Source organism: Hylaeus volcanicus, chromosome 4 (genome assembly GCF_026283585.1).
Source record: "Hylaeus volcanicus isolate JK05 chromosome 4, UHH_iyHylVolc1.0_haploid, whole genome shotgun sequence".
NCBI classification, from domain to species: Eukaryota; Metazoa; Arthropoda; class Insecta; order Hymenoptera; family Colletidae; genus Hylaeus; species Hylaeus volcanicus.
The window spans coordinates 9,954,903-9,979,359 of record NC_071979.1 but is presented as its reverse complement, the minus strand read 5'-3'; the positions used below and the strand labels follow the sequence as shown (position 1 = coordinate 9,979,359).

General features: G+C 42.7%; 1 protein-coding gene across 1 annotated transcript; it reads left to right on the top strand.

Moving 5' to 3' along the window:
* The first annotated feature begins 18,593 nt into the window (after positions 1–18,593).
* LOC128875166 (mesocentin-like) lies at positions 18,594–20,982 on the top strand. Its single transcript, XM_054120540.1, has 4 exons — positions 18,594–18,898; positions 19,406–19,620; positions 19,740–20,021; positions 20,528–20,982. The coding sequence occupies exons 1-4, from the start codon at positions 18,594–18,596 to the stop codon at positions 20,980–20,982; spliced, it is 1,257 nt and encodes a 418-aa protein (XP_053976515.1).
* Positions 20,983–24,457: the final 3,475 nt, after the last annotated feature.

Here is a 24,457-nt window from a genome sequence, read left to right as displayed (position 1 = left end):
ATTATGCGAACTTAAAGTACCAATCGAAGACAACGTTGGTATTTCATTAAATCTGAAATGCGATTACATCGACTCGTCGGCGTCGCTCTGATATACCCTATCGACTGTTCGTTTCGTTGGACATTATTCGCGATGATATCCCTATTCTCTTTTACGTAAATAGATATTTCTTACGGAATTAAGGTTTTATACGCTAGGAATATGGGATAAACTTTCCACAGCATTTGAAAATATTGAGTATAAATAATTTGGACTTAATTCGAAAGACGATAATCACATTTGCACAAGTTCGCACAATACGTTCGAGTCGAATGAAACAGTCGCGTTTCTCGGTTAATTCGCATGTTCAGCTTCCCATGAAACAATCCTTAAGGTCGGTGAAAGATTAATGTCCGTATACGCTGCCGACGCTGCATAAAACGAAAATTCCGCGCGAACGATAACGAGTAGTCGGCAAAAACCCGCAGCTTTTTCTCGTTATTGCTTGAATACAAATGGGAGAGCGTTGTACCATGAAGCATCGATTACTGCCGTTTTTCTCCTTCCTCCTTGTCTCGCTGAAATTATGTTTACTCGGTTATTTTTTTCTCGTCCGGTCATTAGCTCCACTTAGAGGGTGGACGTAAAAGGTTTGATCAAACATTGGCTAGCTATTCGCTCGCGTTAAAGAAGACGAAAGTTAAAGAAACACGTGTTTCAAAATGTTCTCGTTTCGAATAATCATTCCGAGTTGGAGCTCGTTCAAGGGATGACATTTGGTGCTGAAAACATGATTAGAAACTATATATATATATATGACCAATTTCATCTTGTTTCAAAATTATTATCGTAAAATATGTCAGAATTTCATGAAATTTTTAACTCCATTTTAATGGTACAAGTTTCGATACAATCAATTTTAATTAAAACTAATAATTATCCATGCGGCGCCAAACACGATATCGCCAGAAACCTTTTGATGTATTTTAGTTTACACTGTTCAATTAATTGCTTTTTAATTAACTACACTTTGGTTCGTAAACGCGATGATTGCGAATTGACAGCCATTACAATTGGCGTATATCTTCCTCGCCATATTCAAAATTATACTACCATAGCTGCTTAATTAATTTTCAACTATCCAATTAATATAGTTCGTCATTTTACGAGTACAATCAAGCAACGAATGTATAAGTGTATATTCCTAAGTGGTCGAAAGAGGCATCGTTCAAGTAAAGCGATGAAACGCCTAGTAACTCTTGTACAACGGTTAATGTCAATTAATTAGAGCATTAATTAAACGCGAAACATTATCGTTGAAATAGATTTAACGCAGGGCATTAGCCAGATTACATTAGCTTCGCGCACGACGTTGCTGGACACAGTAGTGTTATCGCAACGACGAGCTTACCGATGCGAAAAAGTGAGGGTTTCTCTGCTGGAAATCAGTTAGGTAGATTCGGTGTACCGTCGACTGTACCAAGTACACTCTTCGTTGATTCGTATTCACGGAATTTTCGCGAAAATATCGACGCAACTTTATCCATAATTTACACTCCCATTGAAACGTCTGGCACCGGAAACTCGTTGGTATACGTACTCTCATCGCGAAACTATCTCGTATCCTCTCCTTCTGCTCTAGTTCCCAAGTTATTACATCTTTTAAGCGATATTGCGTAATCCTTGGATGAATTAATACGATTCCGCTGTGAAATCAGGAAACTGATAGGATCCTAACTGGAAAACGCAAATTGATCTAAAGCATTAATTCTTTAAATTTATATAATTGCAATGTTAAACAACCAGAAGGTATTAACCCTGCATTCGATTAGTTTGTAAACCGCACCGGTCCTCCCGGGTACCCTAATTTCTCGCCATCAACAAACCTTTGACATCGATGCCATCGACATGCAATCGGTACCTTCTTTAATAGCAATACCATTGGATCGTTGCCGGCATCTGCTTTGACGTTGACGCCATCGATGCGTTACCGGTGCGTCCTTTAACGTCAATACCATCAACAACGCGTCGACACACCCTTTGACATTGACATCGTCGACATCTGTAAATGTCTACTGTTTGTAATCCGCTGCTAACGCGTTCGAGGACGGGCAATGATTTTTTGCCACGCGCTGCGCCGCGCGGCGGTGCAGTCCTCGAGTTCGAGTTAACGATAAATGAGCGGTTGGTGCCGCGCGGTCTCGACATTTCCGCGAACTTTTGGATACCCTCGAGAAGAGAAATCCGCGCATTATACGTTCCAGTTTACCGGAATGTATGCGCAGGGTATACAGAGGTAACCGCTTGTACGAGTCAAGTCGCGTACACGTGAATACGTGTACGAGTAGGTGAGTTAGCGACGCAGTTATCTCGCGGGACCTCGCAATGGACAATATTCCCCGACAACCCCTATTGGCCGGAGCTGCAGAAACTACAAGACCCCGGAATATTCGTCCAAGTTTTCGCCATCGACCTCGGCCGTCACTTCTCGCGGGACACGAATTTCAACAATTCGGGAAGCCTCGAATGGATAACGTAGGAACACTGCGCGATAAGAAACAACCACCCTCTCGCGTCGTTCGCGAAACGTGTCGGCAACCGGGTCATCTCGGCGGACATTCTCCGGATTAAATGGAAAATGACTTCGCGTTGTCTTTCCAATTCCACATTTTGCGTATGCGATTCGTTTTATCGTTGCAAACGAGTGCGCCATTCTCGGCGAAATTGTCCGAGCAAATGTTTGCTCGACCACCGTGCAGTTAGGTAAATAACTGTTTTCAAATCTGCGATGTGCAGCAATTATATACACAGATATGGAACATTTTAGAGGCAGAAACGTATTCGTCATTTTTTTAGTCCTGCAAATTTTCCTTAATCGACTGGAAAATAGTAATAAGATGTTTAGATATAAAAATAAATGTGATATATGTTTAAAATTTGACTGTTCGAGTCCCTTAGAATTTCTAGTAAAAATCGCCGCGCAGTCAAGGCGTTAAGTACGCAAGATGCGCCGGCTGCCGGGGTATGCATCTTTGGGATAAGCTTCTTTCCTTGTACCGCAGGACATAACCTGGGGATATTGCTACTCGAAACGTTTTAGACATTTCCCAATGTCGCTGCATATCCACTTCTCTCTTGCGGTACTTTTCGAAATACGGTTAAACCTCGATAAATGCAACCGCGATATTTGCACTGCGTCGATAAGTCGAAGAAATAGTCGCTTGGCAATGTGCGATATTGGAAGAGAACATTTTCCATTTGAGACAAAACTGGATCGATAATAAGAGCTCGACGATTATACGAGAGGTCAAGCATAGGTAGCGGAGAGGCGTTCGCCGTCGCATAAGCGAGGCTCCTTATCGAGTTGGTTACCACTGTAATTCATTACGGAAAATGTTTAATCGAAAATGTTTCACATTGCTTTCATCCATATTTATCTCTACATAACATAACATAGTTTGTCATGTTCGGAACGACATTCAACGAAATATATTTAGTTCCAATAGCTTCATAATGAGATTTTATGTTGATTTTCCACAGTCATGAATGCGAAATTTCATTTCGCGTTGCTTCTTCGTTCATTTCGAGTTTTGATTCCTCTTTAATTTGACGTAGAACGTTCAATTTCGTGTTTATCACTTTTACGTACTATCGATTGTTTCTTTTTTGTTTCCATGTGTGCTCGGGTGCGCCCGGTCTGTTGCCTGGAATGGTTTATTTTGGAGTACCCAATCACGATATCATATGTACCGTGAAATACGAGGTAAACAGGTGGTAAATGTAGGTCGAGTTTCGAATGGATACGACATCGGTAGGATTCTTAATTAACCCGAATGCAAATAAGACTGCAACGAAACGTTGACGGTAATCGCTTTTCATCGAATATTCTAACCGCGTCGAATGGTGGAATCGTTTTTAACGTCAGCTCAGGTACTTTTTGGTCGAAAAGACATTTTACAAAATCTAATCATTTAATTAAAATATCTTTGGTTAGAAAGACAGGTAACCTGACCGAATCTTTTCCTTTTTTGGAAGCGTGGCTTAATAAACGGAAGTGGAGTCTCTAAGGTGACTGTGAAGGCTGCTGGAGCTGCAGTGTCGACTATACCTACACGATGACCGTATAAATCACGTCCATGCACGAGATGAAGCTCAGCGGCACGACTGACCGCCCCGTTTTCTGATTTACGACCCGAACTTCGTCCCTGGTCTTATCTTCGTAGATATTTTCGCCCGCGAAAAACCGTCCACGCTAGGTATATAAAGTACGATAGCGGCGACAAAGAATTTATAGTCCTGATTAACATTTTAACGATCTATCTTTCGCGACTCGTCTTTCCGTGGCATACATCATTTGCCTTCAGAGATTGTGTCCTAGCCGTCTATCGAACGTAATTTTCGCTCCAAGCAACCCTGCGATTGTTGCTTACCAGAATTATGTATCGACTCACCTTGTTGGGATTAGAATGCAACAGAGTTTTTCGTATGATATCGAATTTTATCAAGAAAGTTTTTGTTTCGAGCCAAGGCGACAAAATTCTCTGTCCACGTTTCCGTTTTCGACTTCCCGTGCTCGTATCGTACGTTTTAAGCTCCGACACGCGAAACCGAGAGGGCGAGCAGCACTTGGTACTTCATCTTTTAAATTCGTACATTGTCGAGCGCTTGGTCTCGAATATTAGCAAATGATTAAGAGTATGTCAGGGGTACGCAGGTGCGCGCACTTACCGTTGGTTACGTTACGTTCGATCTAATTTAAACGCAGAAACGCGGTGAGACACGGCTGTGGTCCGTAGGTTCCGCGGTGTACGTGGAGATTAATGAAAATTTTAATCATCGAGAGTTCTAGGCTGCGCTGAAATAAGATTTTATAAAAAGGATATTAAACTGGTTATCGCGTTAATACGCATACGCATAGATAGCGGAACGTTGAGGCCGCAGGTGCATTACATTACGTGCAAGACGACGACAAAGAAACTGTGTGTCACAGGTTTGGGTAGTTTCTCTTCCTCGACGGTTTCTGAAATCGATTTTATAGACGGTCACGGCGCTTTGGATAAATACGCCCCCGGCTTAACTAATCGTTCATGATTTAATAACAGACGGAAACGTAGTTTTAAAAGTCTGCGATCCGTCGCAAGCAGCTGCTTCTTTCTCGTTCGACCCAACGGCAGCCTGGAATTTTCCTGCTTTAGTTTTGTTATTCGCTAATCACGCGTGTGTTCGAAAATCGAACACGGAAATGTACCAGCTGCAATAAAACTTACAATATCTCCTAAGGGGTTCGAATTCCTGGTAACATCTCCGACAACCCTCGTGTACAGGGTTCATGAATATTTAATCCCCGATAGCGGCGAATCGAATGTTAACAGCGTGCGAAAACCGACGGGAAGCTCGTGTCGATACATAAATAGCTTCTGCGGTTCCAGCGTCTAACTGTTTCGAATTTTGTTGTTTGAAAAACGCGCACGTTTTGTTTTTAGCCAGGATTACCGAGAAGCTCTTTGTTAGTGAAATTTTGAAAACATGATCGATTCGCTAAGCAGACCGTTATCGTCGAACGTCGATGATATTGTTGGACCGAGCTTATGAAATGTTAATTATTTAGGTCGATGCGATATCTGTCGCAACGTGACTCTGTTTCGGACGAAACGTCGACGCAGCAGCGTGACGTGGCGCAGCGGTACGACTGAAAAGGGCGGACACATTTCGTTGTTCCCCAAAATTGATTTCCCAGTGTGGTGCACGCGGTCGCTCCTTTCAGAGCCACAGAGGGGGAGAGAAAGAGCGAGACGACGAACGGGAGGAGCCACGAGGGAAAAAGATGGAAAATTGGTTGCCGGGTGGCACGCCGAAGCGAAATGGTGAAAGCACGGGAGCGAAAGGGTAGAACGGAGTTACCTCGTTCTCCATAAATAACAAACAGATTGGACATTATCCAAAATCAATGCCTGCGAGCAACCCGGTCACGAAAATCGAGGAGAAACGAGAGTGCTATTATTTCCAGATTCCGCACGGTCCAGCGCGGCTCGCAGCATCGTTCGCCAACGAACGACGAAAGGAATATAAGGGGACAAGCATAAGGAAGAATATAATTGGTTCGTATATAAAGCCTTGGGACCATCGCCTGAACGTCGATCGAGTCGGAACTTAATTTCGATCTCGATCAGTCCGAGTTACCTTTGACTCGTCTTGCGTCCAGATTGGCCCGAATTGAACGCTCGGGAAACTTCTCTCGAGGAGCTTCCGGTACCAAAGAGGAACCCAGTCGATCGCTTAATCGACAACAATGAGACACCCTTTCGATACTTCGATTTACGATTTCCTCCAATTTTCGATCATTTATTTTTTTGAACTTTCGGAAAACGGGGTTCTCGCGTCTCTTCTACTTGTTCCGTTTCAGTGGAACATTCGCACAGAGCATAACGATCGAACAGACCTGGATACAATGTTGCAAATTCGAATCGTTTATCGTGTGTCGTTTCGCTACATATTGTATCCACGAAACAATAATATTTTATTAACGATATACTTTTAGTAACGAAAATATTCTTCCCTTTTGTTAATTCGGCGAGTATCGAATCTCATGGATAAGCTTCGAAATTGTCCTGCATACCGATACAAAGATATCAGCAGAGACGCAGTGAATCGATGTCCCTGTTTCCTCTGGTCTAATTACTTGCTCATCGCGTCGCATAGTTCGAGTACGAACTAATTAACGAACAATTAAAATTAATTTCACGCGAAAGCGGGTCAGAGTTATTCGCAAAGACTAGACGTTTCCGTTCTACATCGGTGGACGGTTATCGTGGAACGTAAATCAAGCAAAAGCGAGGAATTTGTGTAGACGATATAACCGCGTAACATTTTTGATCGATCAACTTCTGGTAACTTTGAAGTGAAAGCAATAAACGTTATTACAAAACTTACTGGAAAAAGTATAAATATTCCAGAGGCAAACTCTCTCTTGGACTTGTGCAATCAACGATCAAATAAAAATTCCAGAGATGGTGGTTATCGATCTTGAATATATTACCAAATTTTGACGCTACAATTAAATGTAATTTTGATCTTGAGGGGAGTCTACCTAACACGTCATTAATAAAAAACAAAACGAAGTCAACTTCCGAGCTCCCTTTTCGACACTCACCGCTAATTGAATTCATCCGATTATATTACCTATACACGAAACGACATTTAAACGCAAATTATTTTGCGCTATCATCAGCTCCCTTTCTGAAATATTGCTCTAACATTATTACGTTAACCACTTTTACGAGATCCTCGACACTGTAATCGTTGTTGTCTATTTCTGTCCTCTGTTCGAACATTCTCAAAACCTTCAAAGCAATTAAGTCGTTATACTCCCCAGTGATACCTCGAACATTTACTTCGAATAAAATGGAAATCGATCGATTCCTTTTGCAGCGATATATTGCGTCTCCGCTGAATCCTTTCATCCGTCTCTGTATTAACACAGCGAGATAAAATTAACGTTAAAAGTTTCGAGTATTCCTTGAGATTGCATTTTACTTTTAATGCTCGAGACACTCACGTTTCCGTAATTAGTTTAGCAACGTTGAGTTTTTGAACCGTATTCCATAACTGCAACGTTCATAACTTGAACAGAACGATCGAAATTGCGATATCCTTTGTCAGTGCAAAGCCGTGGATATCGTACTAGAATTTTAATGCTGGACAATGGTCGATACTTGCCACGAGTATAGCAGAAACTGTTGAACAAAGTGCAACGAGTACGAGCACTGTCCAACGGTCGCGTGCGTACCGTTTCCTAAGTGGTCGCGTGGATGACAATAATCATCCGCTATAAATTTCATTGTATCCTAAACAATAAAACCTCCGCGGTACCTTTCCTGTAGTAATTTTGTTACGGATGTTCTAGCCTTGCGTACGTGCCGAGACTCGTGATGGCAATCTGTTTGCGAGCTTTTTTTTAAAACGATGTTACGGCATCAAACACCGCGTTCGCTTTTCCGCGACGCCTCAGAAAGACCTCGCGGATGTTCTCTCACATCCTCTGGAATTTTTACTCATTCTCGGAAGCATAAAAAAAATGATTACGTTCATATTGTTTTAATTATAATATAAATTACCAGATTTAATACAGTGGTGTCAATTTCATGCAATGGCGCAGGAATGCATTCACTTGTCTTTATTAAACGTAATATTGGTAATACTAAAATGTAAATGATAATATTGAAAGAATAAAAATGAAATATTGAAATCAACGTAACATTAATCCACGAAGCTTAAAGCTGATGGTTGAATAGACCAAACGTCGGGAAAAAAGAGAAAATTGATCGTTACTCAGCTCGTTGATCGGGCGGCGCGAACCACCGGTGGCTCACACTTTTTCACCTCGGCACGGCTGAATTTTCGGCGCGGGTCTGTCTTTCTGTACTGCACGAGGTCATCGCGAAGTACGTGTACCTGTGAGCCACTGTAATAGTGCGTCTTGCCTGAGAGGTTATATGATGTCCCATCGGGCGGCGCGAACCACCGGTGGCTCACACTTTTTCACCTCGGCACGGCTCAAGGAAGGAACAAGGAAGCGCAAAGCATTTCAACGTAATGAGAAATAGAGATGGTACAAAGGCATACGGCGAAAACCGAAATAAAACGGATGGAGATGGAAAAGAATTTGATAGACGAAGAGAAATAGCTACCGCGAGTCGTAAAATTATTCGAGCGTGCGCAGTCGAAAGCTTTCTTGCGCGAGGTACGTAAATTAAGATTCGAACAATATATGATCAAACGGATCGCGATTACGACTCTTATTAGATTCGTCAATTGCCGTTGCAAGCGTTGGAAATTCAAAAAAAATGAAGGTAAACAGCGGGGACAAAGCGAAACCGGAATTAATCGGTTAGGGACAGAGAAAAAATTTAGACATCGGAAGAGGAATATGTGCGGTACGCCAAGCAGAAAAACAGGCAACGAGTACACGCTTACGAGTAAAAAGGGCATAAAGGGTCGGGTAGGAAAATACAATAAAAAAAAAAAAAAAAAAAAAGATATAGGAAACGGAGAGGCGCAGAGTGACGAAGTCTGTCGCAATATCCTGTAACGAAAGCCAATAAATAAAGGACGGCTTCGCCGCGGAATTAAAACACATACATCACGATGCTAGCTGGTAGGCGTCTCCGCGTTTCCGGTTCTCGTCAGTTCTCGCTCCCTCCGCTTTGTTCGACGATGCTTCCTCTGTTTTCACGGTCGGCGGTGGGTGTAGTTCGGGGACTGCGGTCGAACCCGAAGCTCGAATTAATCTTCGGTCGGGCACTGATTGCGAAATAATTTCGCGATCGAACCGCCCGCGCCAACGGCTTCCGCTCGTTACGAATGACGCAAGACGCGAACGTCGCTCGGTTATATATGCCTTTAACCGTTCGATACTTCCCCATGGAATCTTGCTACAACTAAATCTCTTGATTTACGAAGGTAATTCGTACCATGGGAACCGATCATTTTCGCGTTTAACTTTACATCCTGTTCCGGATATCGTGCCAACGGCGAATTGCATGTCTCGATAATGTATTTTCTAGGCTACGTCGGCTATTCGGTACTTTGCGGTTGTCACCGAACGAGTGCGAACCATTTTTTTCGCAAATTTTAGCTTAGAGAAAACTAACCCCGAGGAGGAGTTTACGATGCTTTGCGGTACTACAATTTTTTCATGGCGTGTGAAAAGGTGCGAGGCAAGACATTTCGAATTTATTCATGAAATGCACGACGCGCTATCGAATCTGTGAGTATTTCGAGTTTGAATCGTATACTTATTCATGATTCGGTTGGCGCGCATAGCATTCCAGCACATACAGAACTTTCGAGGTTAAATTTACGCAAGATAGTTCAGTAATTTGCATATATTCGAGTTTTAGATAAAGTTTCGTGGACCAAGAAGTGTTTACATTTTCTAATTAACACAGTTCGCGCGATAAACTTCGAAGCGTAGAGCTATTCTTATAGAAACATTTTTTTTTATGTATATTTAGAACATGTTCTTTTATCAACAGTTAAATCAATTACTTACAATACTATTATTTTCTCGATAGAGAAAGAGTGGAAAGATTCTCCACCGAATGGAGTGGCATCTCAGATTTTGTGTAAATTTGAGAATGTTGCAGTCGTTTTCTTGAGTCTTTACTTAAGTATCACGCAACGTATCAGCGGGGTTCGTATCTCACCCTGTATACATATTTCTATGTAATATTTGCATCTAGATCGGATATGAACTAGATTTACCTAGATTCATGCATGCATTCTATGTATTACCTATGTCTAGGTGACGTATGGGCTGGTCTATCTAGGTTTACCCAGACCTTCTATACATATATTCTCGACGTTACCATGATCCGGGTTAGGGATCGAATGCGGTCAAGCGCTAGGTTAACCTTGTTTTATATTTTCGTGTCCTTCCGTCTCATTCGAAGATCGATAAACACGGGTTGCTCCAGGTTTTTCAGTGAGCAATTATGAGGGGCATCATCAAGGTTTTAATGAATAATCAGAATGATGAGAATAATCAGAACGTACGATACGTTTATTCTTCTCTCTGCGAAATTTTTATCTGATTACTGCGACCGAGACCGCATCCTTCGAATCGTAGTTCGTCCCAAGACGCCATTAGCACCCAACCAGTCTGCGAGTTTGCTCGTTCAAAGGACGAAAGAAGATGGGATCCATGCTATTCGCTCTCATTCTTTTCGAGGCTTTTTGGGAGTAAAAGGGAGCGTACTACTCCGTTTCGCACCCACCCATTTCGTGCTCACGGTTTCAGGGTGGCCGCAGGGTCACCTCCGGCTCGTGTTCCTGACTTGTTTCCGAAGAAAGGAATCTTCTTGTCCTCGATTTCTAGCAGAATTACTACGGGGAGTCGAGCATCCTTTCACCAATTTCTTGTCACATTTTGGCAATGTTGTTCCGCGTCGTTCAATTCCCTTGCTTTTTCCATGTCTTGCGCGAAATAAAAATGTACCAAGATCGAAGTACTTCGTTGTACCAGATATTCTGAAATGGTAGGTTCATTAGTCCGAATGGTAAAGAAATTAACCAGTTCGAACGTTATTGAAAGTTCCGTTCCATCTCGTTCTCGCTAACTAATCAGTGTAATAGAGTCAGCCGCGTAAAAAGCAGTGCACGACTCCTGAGATCCTCGCAAGGATGCATAGAGCAGGAGATGACTGGAGTTACCACTCGCGGTCGGTTTTCCGCGAGTAGTTGGACCGGAGGGTACGCCGAATAGAACGCAGAAACCGTAGGGGGATGCGTTTCCGCAGCCATCAAAGGCGCGACGGGGCGAAGCGTGCAGTTGCCAGCGCGAGAAGGTGGAGGAGATGTAAATGGCGCGCTTCATTAACGTGAGTTACCGTCGCATCCATTATTCGCGGTAACCGAGCTGACAAGCACGATTCCAGCTTGTCCAGGGTATTACCGCGCCACGCTCCTTCCTGGACAGCCAAATTGGAGCGGGCTGATGCCGTCGCTCACAAAACGTTCCTCGCGACAGGGTCGTATAATCGCGCTATCCCGTCTAATAGGAGCGTTCCTTTCCACCACGAAAGACTGGCAACCGAGCTTTTCGCGATTAAGGCTTTCGTTAATTCTGTCCCGCGTTCGTTACCTCGGAAGATCGTGTCGCTTTGGTTTCCGAGGCGACAACGCTTCCTTGGAACAGACGGCTGTTTTCGAGGAACGTGTCTTAGGAAACGTTGGGATGATTTTCCGCATATTTCGCAAGGATAACGTTAAAACCGACGTTGGTCTCGTTTTAACAACCAGACGTTTAGTTTGTAACGAGAGTGTCAACGTATAACGTAAGAAGAAGAAGCGGTGTAGCAGAGAGCGGTTGCGTACGATGCTATCATAATAAAGATTAACGATCGTGATTTCCTTTTACGATAGAATTACAGATAACGTTCATATCGGTGACACGGAGAGGATACGATCCTCGATCGAAAAATGGGAAAGCTGATAGCCGATACACGATCGTTCCTCGGGAAACAATCGAGACGCTCGTCATATCGGAATGTCGAAATCGTTAAGCGCGGTATTCCGTAGATATTAATTGAAGCTGGAATTAATTCTCCTAGCCCACCCTTCCCATTACGAACCACCTGAAAACTTGATTAGCATTCCCCGTAGCAGCGCCAACACGCTGACGGTGAATTTCTGCGAATAGTTGGAAGTGGTAGTAGATATAACGAACTTGGTCGCCGTCTACGAACATGGCGATGCAACGGAGATTCCTCTCTCCAACTTCTACTTGTTATGCGTCTAGTAAATGAAACGAATGTTTCGTCGAAGCTTATTCAAAACATCCTTGATTGCGAGCAACAATGCCGGCCATTGTCCGTATTCTCGAACCGGCACATGTTTTCGATGGTTAACCGAACCGTCCAGGATTGTTAGACGGAGCTTTCGACTGTCAATCTGTAAAACAACACTTGTGTACATCGAGAGTTAGGTTGTAATCAAGACACGAACGTTAGGTTAAATTGGAAATTACCAGTGCCTGGCATTATTAATATATTCATCAGTCAGGGTATAGTAACGGAATCCACAGGGACGAGACACGCGAGGGACTTTGCTGAAGAGGCGTTAATGATGTTCAGGGGGTTCGATACAAGTTCTACCACCGCAACTATTAAATGAGAGAAATCGAATTACGATTGTGATTTGCATCTGTTTGTCCACTTTCTGTATTAGTGTCACTTGTCGCGACCCTAATCCGAGACATTCGAGGCTAGGTTGATAAACAACCGATGGCTATTACACCTCGCCTTCGTGCATTAATGCGATGACTCCGTGTTACGACACATATTTACTCTGCCTTGCGTAGGGTAATGAAAACGTTGTTATCCATGATAGTATTACAGTACTTTCGATAGTTTCAAAACTGACAAATCGATCCAATTTTTTACTCGAGGAAAACAAATGTAAATAAATGAATGCGATAGATTCGCTTCGAGCCAGAACGTAATGTTTCGATTTGTCGTTTAAATATCGATCAAAGGTTAGGATATAGTTTCGGCTACTTGAAAATTAGCCTGCATGGCGTGACGGGTCTGTGGTACGCGACGCGGAAAGGTGATTATATCGTTAATCATTCCCGTCATCGGCGTAGCTAACGGATCTGTCTCTTTGTTTTTATTCCATCTGACCGACTGGTTCATCCATTCGAGCCAATGGAAAAATTGTTGAAAACCCATCGTTAATTATCGACATTCCGTATCGACGGTTCGACGTCGATGGGATGCACGATTAACATGCAAATCGACTCACCCTCCACTCCAGCGAGGTGTAGATCGTTCGAAGAATCAGCAATTGATAATTAACGACAAAAATCCGTAGCGACGACAGCTACGGTACCGGATCATTTTGTTTTAATATCGAAGAGCCGATTGTCGTTTCGTCGTTAATTAAGCCGATCGCGCTAAAAAGTCGAGCGAATCGACGAATCGCGCGAAATATCGTCTCCTTCCATGTCTCCATCCCTTTTTCAGTTTCTCCTCTGGATATGTATCGTCGTTGTTGGCTGTTCGTTCGCCTCGAGCAGGGAAGTTGAGAGAAACCGACACCCATTCGATTCGTTCCGTTAATTCAGAATTTCTCGCTAATTTGAATCGATAAACGGGTTTGTCTCGTTACTCGATATACGCGTAATTAGTTCATCCGGATGGTGTGCGCGTTTCGCGACGCATATGTCACGCATCTACATCAATTTCTATTACAGTTGCTGTACGTGCGCGAGTTGTCGAATGAAATAAGCGGAAGTGACTTCGTGAATGCGAATATCGGCGTTTTAATTTAACCCGTGTTTTTCCACTCGGTTGTTGGAATCTGAAAATTCTCCATACATGTGTTTCACATTTTTCGCACGATATTTCGTCTCTTGCTTTCTACGCTTCGTGCAAAAATAAAAAAAAGAACGGCTCTGTCCGGCGAATCGTTGGGATAGCGTGAAAGTTAACGAACTTTTCGCGTGTTTGGTGTAAATAATGTTTTTATCGCAACGAATAAAATTTACGTATACGGAGCGGAAGGTGAGGCTTACTTATGCTGTCATTAAGGCCAACTTATTTGGAAGAACAGAATGAATAAATACGTAACACGGTAAATAATAGTAGTAATAGCTCTGTAACGATGAAAACTGGAAGTGTGTTGTGATTCTTACTTCCCAGAAGGATGTACAGTTGTCTGAAAATACTTGTCACTCTAAATCTAAATCCCTCGGTTTAAGTATTTTGAATGCACGCGACGTTAGGGATAAAACATCTGCGACACACTTGCCCGGGACTTTGCGTACTTCTTACGTCTGTCATACATTTTTTACCGTCTGACGAATCGTGGGAAAGAATTACCATAAACACTGTGTTACTTTCGATAGCGATGCGTTTGCAATTGAAGAATAACGAGCGGAAAGTAACAAAATTTTGAGTTAATAATGAAATGACAACGACCGTGTGAAAAACGTATCAAAAACTAATGAATGTAAAACGTGAAATTAAATAAATGGGCTTCTCAATGAAGAAATATTGAAATTCGCGGTTCCACTATGGATTGAAACGAGTTTTCAAACGATCCATTCACTGGTCAATTATCAGGTAACGAATACCCGTATTTCACGATAGCCAATTATTTGACACATGTCCCAAGCAGTTGAAATACTATCAGTTATGCGCATCGACACCATTTATTTCTCCATAAATCTATCGGACCCTTCGACACTGGAACCCTTTAATACGCTTTCACTTAAATGGCGATAAGTCGATCGAGCACGCTTATCCGATAAAATTATCATATCTCTCAATCACGGATTCCCAGACGCGCGCGGAAAATCCAGGATTTATCCAACACCCGTTAGCCAAGGGATAGGGTGACAAAAGAAGAGGACAGCAGACTGGCTTTTCTCTCTAAAGCCCGGAGGCGGTAGTCGTGGAATGAAGGGAGTACGGAGAGTCACCCCTATCTTTTCGCGTGCCTCCCACGACCAGCTCATTTATCAAGCTGGCTTCCATTAATATCCGACAAAATAGTACAGGGACGCGCGACATCCCATAGAAGTCATGGCTGTCCGTCGTGCAGTACCTAGCCACGGCTATGCCGGGCTTCTGCATCTCACGCGGTACATCTGGGCTGCAAGTGCTCGTTCCACGTTTTCGGATGCCACGGTTCACCGACTCGAATCCCTCGAGCGTTTGCTGCGTGACGCGATTAGTAATGGACATTCGATTCGCTTATTTCTCTCTCTCACTCGCTCTTCCTAGCAATTTCCTCAAACACGACGACTTCGTTGACTTCAAATAGCGTTCTATTTTATAACATCTATGGAAAGGTTGGACTTGACGAGGAAACTTGGAAACTTGGAAGTTTTTTGTAAAAATTAGTCGCGCTTTGAACGTAGTAAAAACGAGTCCTCTTGGAGGGGTCCAGGCAGGAATGGCAAGCATCTTTCTTCTCGCGATTCACGCTCTTTATTTCCTCTCCTGGTACTGAAATGTGGGTTGCTGTGGTCACATTTCTCCTTTTTCCGCATCAAGGTCATTAAAACCGTTCATTTTTCGGGTTACAAATAAAGGAGCGATAGCGGTAAGCAGCACGCGGTCTGGAAAGGTGCACGGTTGAAGGATTGTTCGACGACTGGTAAGTTTTCCAATAATGGGGCTACGGTTGTTCCCTGTTTTTCTTCGTCAACGCCCGAGGCAGCTTCGGCAATATCGACGACGACATTCAGCCTCGCCATCCATGTCGCAATGAAGAAAATGACTAATTGACAACAGTAATAATACGAAATAAGTAATCTCTCGATTGTTTCATTCGTGTAACTATATTCCGAACGAAAACAAGAAGGAAAACGAGGAACGAGTTAAGGGTACAACGCGCATTCCAGGTGCTTCGACTGATTTATCATTGTAAAAAGTCGTTGAAAACAACATCGGACTATATAGCATCGATCGATGTCTTTACATAGCCGTTGGGCAGAGTTACGAGGATTGAACTCTTTTCCTAGCACGAGCCCTCTCTCACTCGGTGCTCGAATAAATAATATTGGCCGTTGCTCGCGCCTTTCACGTCTCACGATTGACTTTCAAATTAAAGGACATCTCGCGATACTCGTCGATATTCGAAAGCAATTAAAGTTTTCCTTTTGAGCTTTTTCTCCGGCCTTTCTGCATTCTTCTCCGCGGCTTCCTCCGTTACTTATCGACGGGCTCTGCGAAGGGTTGGCTTTAAAGCTACCTCTTTACCCTCGTCTAATTCGGTCTATCGCGACAAGGTCGAGAACTCGACTCGTTTATACATCGAACGCGTAAAATAGTCCTTTCTCGGAATCTGAGTATAATTGGAATTCCCTCTTAAATCGCGTACGTATTACGTACATTGTCGATCGCGAAGGGCTAAGAATCGAAAACACGGAATGCAGCGTACCTCTTCCTGTCGATAAACAAACAGCAGTTGACGTCGGCGAATAAACATTTTCCGCATTAGTTTATCGGGTCTCGACTCGAAGGGAATCAAAGATACAAAAGCTTTCGATAAATCTGCTCTCTCGGGCTGTACGCGCGCGTCATCTCCCAAATGGATTTCAGCATTGTTGCCGGAGGCTGTTCGGCAACGCTTTATTTCCTCCCTCTTGGCCGAGTAACAGCCGAACAGTCGGAATTGTCTCGGCACTGTGTAGCTTCCTTCGGGATCGTTACAGCCCATTAATTTCGAAATTTCCCAAGCGACGGAAACATAATTCGCATAAGAACGTGCTCGACGATTTCTCAGACCTTCCCCGTCCATCCTGTTTTTGTTTTATTTCAGCCATCGGTTCGAAATCTCCCAGAGAGGAACACGTTCTCCCGACCAAGACCAAGAGTTAAATAGAACAATCTTTAAACGGAGGTCTGTTCTTCCAACAACGAGAACTTCCGGAAGAATACTTGGGCGCACGATTCGTGCGAGCTTACATTTGACGAAAATGGTGCACTCTCCATTATGGTTCATCGTTTCGCGAGACGAAGTGGATCAAAGGTGCGCGGAAGCTTCCAATCGTCAAATGGATTTCGCTGCGGCAACGCTCGGTTGTACGTCCCCCTTTCCTTCCTTTCGCTTTTATTTCCGCGAAACACTCGAAGAACCGTGTCATTCGTGTTTCCCTTTCCATTTCTAGTGTCATAACTACATAGTATCATACTTTAGGTTTGCAAAGAACTGCCTGCAAACTGTGTTAAAATATATATTTTTGATACGACGAGAAAGCTTTGAGTAACGATTTGATTGTCCCGTGTGCAACGTGCAAGGCGCGTTTAAGAAGAGTACTTTGTTTGCGCATGCGATTCGTATAGAAAGCGCGGATAGTTTTACGCGACGATAAACCGCTTCTCTCGTTTTAGTTTATTGTCACACGGCACTGTACGGCAGAACCGTTGCTATCGAATTTTCAATGTGGTTTTGCACGGTCCCATTGGATTGGTTTCGACGTTACCGAGATAGCGCTTCCTTTCGCATCGATCGCGCGCTGTATTTCAATCTTATCTCAAATTGCCAATTAAAGAGCGATTCGACCTATCGCAATGCTTGAAAGCGACACGTTTCCCGTAACACTTTGTACAGAAATACGTCTTTGTGTACGTTCCCGTGTCGATAGTCGAGATTTTCCAGCTTCAACGCTGGTATTTCAGTGTTTTCCTAGTTAAATTACAGGTTACTCACCATTGCTCGAGTAAATTGCAAGTGGTCAGTTTTGGCAAAGTACATAGTTTTCGTAACGAATGGAACTTCGAATAACGATCCTACAAACGTTTTCATTACTTTTCGTACGGACCACTACAATTCTACTCCGTAGTACGAACAATCGCCAACAGGTTGACTCGGTTATTTTCCGGTTTCATTTCGCGCACGAAACCGAAGACGATAAAAATGAACTTGCCAGGGAAAGCGTTTGGGATACGAGAATTGTATTTCCAGCATGAATTTCGGGTGGTCGATGGTCCTCCCGTGGGAGAAAGACGGCGTAACAACCATCGTAACTTCTCGCTCATCGCGTATTCTAGTCAGCAGTTTCGGAAGAGCGAGTAACGTCCAATCCGAAGCTGAAACTAGGTCAACATTTGCTCGCCAATCTGAGAAAAGAACGAAATACGTCCGCAAGAACCGACCGCCTCTGCGATGTCGAGCGAGACTCGACCAAATGGGCTCCGTCTGTCGATCCGGAACTTGGATATTTTCGATCCGTTTTAGAAATCGAGCTCAGAAATGCCCAGTCATTCCCACGGAGAATAGTTGCTTTCCGAGTCCAGATTCTCCGAAAGTTTGCTTACAGATTCTCGACGAAAGTTTCATAATACAGTTAGGTATCTATTTCGAAATAAATCGAGCTGTCATCCATAATTTCTCTGCGAACGATTTTGAAAAAAAAAGGACATCGCGCGACAAAACGCGACGACCTCGATGTCACGCGATCGTTGTTGAAACAGAAAGGTTGTACTTGACTTTTACAACGAACAGTACATGATCGACGCAATATGAACATAATATTGTTTGCGCTTTTTCATCTGTACATTAACGATACGCCTTCATCGGTGATTGCAGCATCGACGACAGAGATGGCATCGACGAAAACGCAGAGCAACGAGGAGGACGGGGAAATCGAAACCGTGCCAATGACGGAACAGGTTATGGATCCCAATATAAAAATAACCGACGTGCCGGACGTGGAATATGGCACCGAAGAGTGGGACGCTAACTGGGACAAGAACAAGGTTATCCGAGACGTCGCGTACTATATTCGAGCGCACAAATTCCAGGACTTCGATCGGCGTTATTACAGGAGCCTCGAGGATTCACCGAGCAGACTTTACGAGGAATTCCCTAAACCACCTTTGAGATCTTTGCATTGGGAAGTACGCAGGTATTGGCTCGACGTCGTGCTCCGTTCGAATGCTTTGTTGGATGTAGAATTATTCGATAACTACATCGTTGACTCGTGTTTGTCGATTCCTCGGTATAATTGCTAGGTTTCGTAAATGTTTTGACAATATGCGAAACTCTAAATTAGCATAACAAAGAGAAATCTATATTCTATTCGCGGGCCTCGATTACCCTTTAATTAGTTCGTTTACAATAGATATCGGAACGAATCGTTTGCGTCAGTTTCAGGAACTAACTGCCATCGGTTGTACGAGTTACCTATTTTCACTTAACGAAATATGCATTAATGTATATCGAATAAGGTTTCCTGGGTTAAAGAACGTTGCTCTCTGTTTGTTATTGGCTGTGGCACACGCTCGCTGGTATCAAACGATGTTATTCGATGTCGATGCCGATGTCGAATTTCCGCGAAACAGATGCCGAAACACGACCGCGACACAGAAATTGCAAGAATTCTGGTATCGGTGATGCGTGTCATTGTGTGCAGGCACTGCGATGCGAGCTTCCTCGAGTGCCTGAAATATCTCGAAAGGACTATTAAGCTTACCGCCCTCAGGCGAGAAGACGACACCGTCACGATCATGAAAGAACAGAAATGGAATCTTGCGAACAATACCAAACAGCTTCTGTCCGTTCAAAAGGCTTGTCAGATGGCCCAGAGGCGTGACAATCTAACCATGGTTCCTTTCCAAGGTCCAATAGGCAAGCGCCCAAACCTTCCTCGAGACTCTTCTAATCAAGAAAAGAGAATAACGATATTATCCTCGCGCTTCGATCATCATCTGTGCACCTTAAAAGAAAATTAATTCGCTCTGTTTTAGAACGATTCCAGTGGCGAACTACCGTGAGTTATTACATGTGTTGGTATACGATGCTCGGAGTGCCAGAGCTGAGTATTTTCGGAGAGTCCTGTGGCAATCACGCAAACTGCCAGATCGAATATGGAGCAGACAACGGTGATCCCCGAGCCGATGACACGAAACCGTACGGTTGCGCGCTTTATAGTTTCTGCCCCGATCATTGTTGCCCCATGAGGCACATTCGATACACAATTGATTGCGAACAGTCGCCTCTCAATCCTTGCTACTCTGGGAACACCGCAAGTGCGTAGAAACTACCTTAATACCTATGTCGTTAAGAGGATTGCTTCTGTTTCAGGATTAAATACCTTAGCTAATTTCATTTCGGGGAGATTGCGTTACTTCGACCGTGTACCTCGTTACCGCGATCATTAACGGTCTCGACAATATGTATGCCTATTAATTTTCACGTAAATTTCAAACATACAAGTTAAATTTTCGTTCGAGGCAATAATATTTAAGCTGCATTTCATAATTAAATTTGCTGTTTCCGTCGAGTCAAATTAATTAATCTCTCGTTTTCAATCACATTTTTCTTCGATCTCTCCTTTTGCATGTTATTTGCTTTCCTTGGTTGTTGTCCTTGCTTTCGCAATGTATTCGCTATAAATGTGAGGAAACGTCGATCTTTTTACGAACGAATTGCCAATGGAAATCTGCTTATTTACTGCACGTATGTCATGATAAACACCTTGAAATGTAATCGTTTCGTAAATCAAGTGATCGTATTTCTTTCTTAATTATTACAGTGCGGAGGGAATGCTCGTTAAATCGACAAGAGAATCACGACTTTGTAAGCTTGATAACGAATCAAATAAATATCAGTTGTCAGTGTCTCGAACACGGCTACGAATGGTCCTCGAGATTCGGCATTTGCATCGACGTGAACGAATGCACCCGGGGTGAACACGACTGCTCCTCGGAGGATGGTGAAACGTGTATCAATATGCCGGGTGGTTACGAATGTGTTTGCAGATTCGGTTACGTTTACGATCCAGAACAGAGATCGTGTGTCCTCAGTTCCGCCGTGGAAGACATGTTGACGGCTAGCGAGATCGACGCCAACGTTACGAAGACGAAGAGCGTTTTCGAGACGATTGTCGATACGATCACGAAGTCGACGGGCAATCGTCTAATTAACGACTGTAGGATTGTTTTTCTGGTCATTTCTACGCGTTTCTGGATATTAGCAGCAGTAAGATGAACGATAAAACTTTTTCTTACGATGCAACAATCGATCGGTAGGAATGTTTTTTTTATTGTTATCGTAGTTATTATTATTATTCTTAGTATTAACGGCAAAAGGCGCCAATTGATTTACACAATACAGAGTAAAATGAAAACAATTTCGAATTCTGTTAAACGAAAACATCCACGTGTAATGCTACTTGAAACTTGCTATTCGAACAAGCTGTTTGCACTGATCAAATAAAGGATTAGAGGAAGCCGATATAACAAAGTTTGAAACAGTTGAAGGGCGCCTTCATTCTGTGTTGACGCCATTTGATTAAAAGCGATAATTTACCCCTCGTTAAAGTTTAATTAGTAGGAGGGGAAATTAGCGCTGTTTGCGCGATTGGATTAACCATTGTTTAGCTTCAGCGTGTACACGATAACGCGTTCCGGTTCCGTAAACTGCATTATTGCCGGTTGGAAAGTGCCGGATACTTAGAGCGAAGCGCAACGTTGAAATTTGTATTCGTAACAATTCAAATTTTAATCTTGCCGCATAATAGCGCGATTCCATGTGTTTCGTACGCTATCGCAAATGGCCCATCTCGACGGTTATTCGCCCTGCCAACGGAAAAACGATGCTCTACCACGGATTGCGGTATTTAGTATAATAGGCGCGGATAGAAATGTTAGACATTAAACAAAAACATTTAATGCGTGTTGCGAGTGATAAAAATATTCGTATTAAATGAATGGTTTGTTACTCAGTGAACTAGTTATAAATACACGATGACTGTTATGTCGCGTTTTATCTATTGAGAGTGTACTGTACACTCGCAAAAGGAATGTAACCGCGCGCCGTTTAATAAACCGATCTCACCTACGGGCAGAGCACTTTCCGGAATTAGGCAACCGTTGCGTGGCTGGGTTCAAAGACGTCGTCACTTTTGTACGCTATTAAGCCTTTTCCGGCTTCCGAGCTCTCTCTGCGAGAAAGCTCGAAAAGGATCCAATCATTTTACACGTAAACCGTTTTTCCTTGGAAAATTTATCTAAAACCCAAGGTGCTCGCTCGCTTGCGCGTTCGTTCGTTCGTTCGTTCGTCTTGGAGAAATTCTCAAGACGCTTCGACTTTGATATCAAGCTGAATGCAATACTTTTTTCTTTTTAATTTTAACCGTCTGGAGTTTATTCTTTGGGAAATTCTTTAACTAACTGGCAGTTTGTTCTTCGTGTTTCGCGCACATCTGCCTTTATAAAAAGATTTAATCTAACTAAAGCGCTGTGCAGCTTCCATCAAGTTAAAATCTCGCCCTACGTTCACGGTTTTCGAAAAACTTCTCGTTAAATGTAATCCTCCGTAACTTTTATGTACTTTTTTCGAATAGTTAAAAGTTTAATTGGTCTTCCGCCTTACTTGATGGGTCAAATATTATTAGCAACTTTATCGTTAGAAATTAAAATTACGCGAAGCATCTGTGTTTCCGTGTACCGTTGCACATATTATCGTTTATCTTCAATCTCATAAACACCTGTGATACACCTATACGTTTACAGCGCAGAAAGTTGTTAGGTAACGAGCTATAGCTGTTATTAATCTAATTTAAACTCAATTTAGACGCGAATAAATAGAAGTATACAAGTCTCTTGTATACCATTCTTGCTGTTGTTTTATGTTCATCAAGAGCAATATTATACGGTACTGTATCCAATTACTCTGTAATAAACGAATACGAAATGTTAAACGTTCACATTTTTCTCATTAACGCGAGTGCAGTCCATCAAGAAAGTTTTAAACATTAATATAGCTGTAGGATATTTTGTGTACGTTTCCACCGAGATAACTGTGAACAGTTTTAACTAATTTTACTGAAAGTTGTAACATACACATGTTATATGAAATTTTCGCTTGCACATTCGTAGAATTAACATCGTTCAAAGTACAGGTGATGCATTAAATATCCAAAGATCGTTTTCGATAAATATTTCTTTTCAGTTTGGGTCATGTTACAAGTTATAGAAAACCGTCTCGATCCGATGTTACGTATACCCGAGGAAACGACCGCGTCGACGAAGTAGCAGTCGCACACTTTCCATTCCACCTGGAAGTACTTACGTAATCGATAGTGATCGACAGTTGTTTGTTATTACATAGCTCTTAATTACACTTTCGCGTGGTTAATATACGACACTGTCGTACCAAAGTAATAATTTTTAAAAATTTCCTTGCAAAATGTCCATACACCGGGCCAATTTAAAATTCTAATCTTGCTTGAAACTCGGTGCATTTCTATGCACTGCTACATCGTTGCACCGTTGCGCGTTGTCTAACACAAACCGCTATACCGTGTTCACCATAATATCGTTGGAAGCTACGAAGACGGTGTCCAGTTATCGAAGTAACTAATTCGATAAGAGGAACGATCACGATATAATGTAGAGTATTAGACAAAGTAAAAACGTGAGATGATGATTAAACACGTTATGAGTTCGATCGCTTATTTCAATCAACGATTTTCCAATCTTGTTCGGTCGGCGTTTCAACAGCAGCGTTCTATTAAGTAAGTAGTAATCGATGTCGACTCGAACTCACGATCGGAATTGCAAATCCTCAAACCGCTTACGATGATTGTGACAGGGATCCTAGGATGAGTCGCCCCATTCTGTAACGAACATTTCCAGCAATAATTCGCCATGTGCGCATCGGGGAATTATTTGACGTAGTCAATAATAAATCGAGCTATAAATTACTGCCAACTGACCACTGATGTCAGATGCATGTACTTAAAATCACTTTAATATAGACGTGATCAAAATGAAGATTTTTCTATATTTCCCCATAGCTGATTTCTCTAGAGAAACAAAATTACATTCGCAGAATGCGCCCAGCTGTAAATGACTTTAATAATTCTGACAACTTGTTCCATGGCACCACGTTCTCGCACGGTAACTCAGTTTTAGCAGTTCTACGCAAATGCGCATCCGCTGAACTCGTACGTAAACTTAATCATATGCTGGTCCGTATTTGTATGTACGGTGTATAAAATATCAAGCGGGTTTGTACTCGTATATAAATTACTATTATTACAATTCTAAAATTTCTCTATCTGTAAATCTCTCAGCTAAGTTCACCTAAAAAAAAAAAATCCATACATTTATCTTTTCTAAATGAGTATACTCCCTTAACAGGATGTATCCATGAAACGCATATATAATATATTGCAATTCGCGATAACACGGAAAACGGAAAACGGGAAGCGGGAAACGGGAAACGGGGAAAATCAACGTTCGATTCGAAAATACGCCGATATCGAAAAAGACGTCACGCAAGTGAGTGGCACACTGCAACGGATTCGTGACGGGAAGTAAACATTGGCATCGATAGAGAGATGGATATCGACATTCCTTGATAACGAACGTCCATCAGAGCGTCGGCGCATCTTTCGCCTCGGCGGCTGCACGTTTTCTTTCAAATTGGGCCGATTTTATATTCGCAAACAACAAGT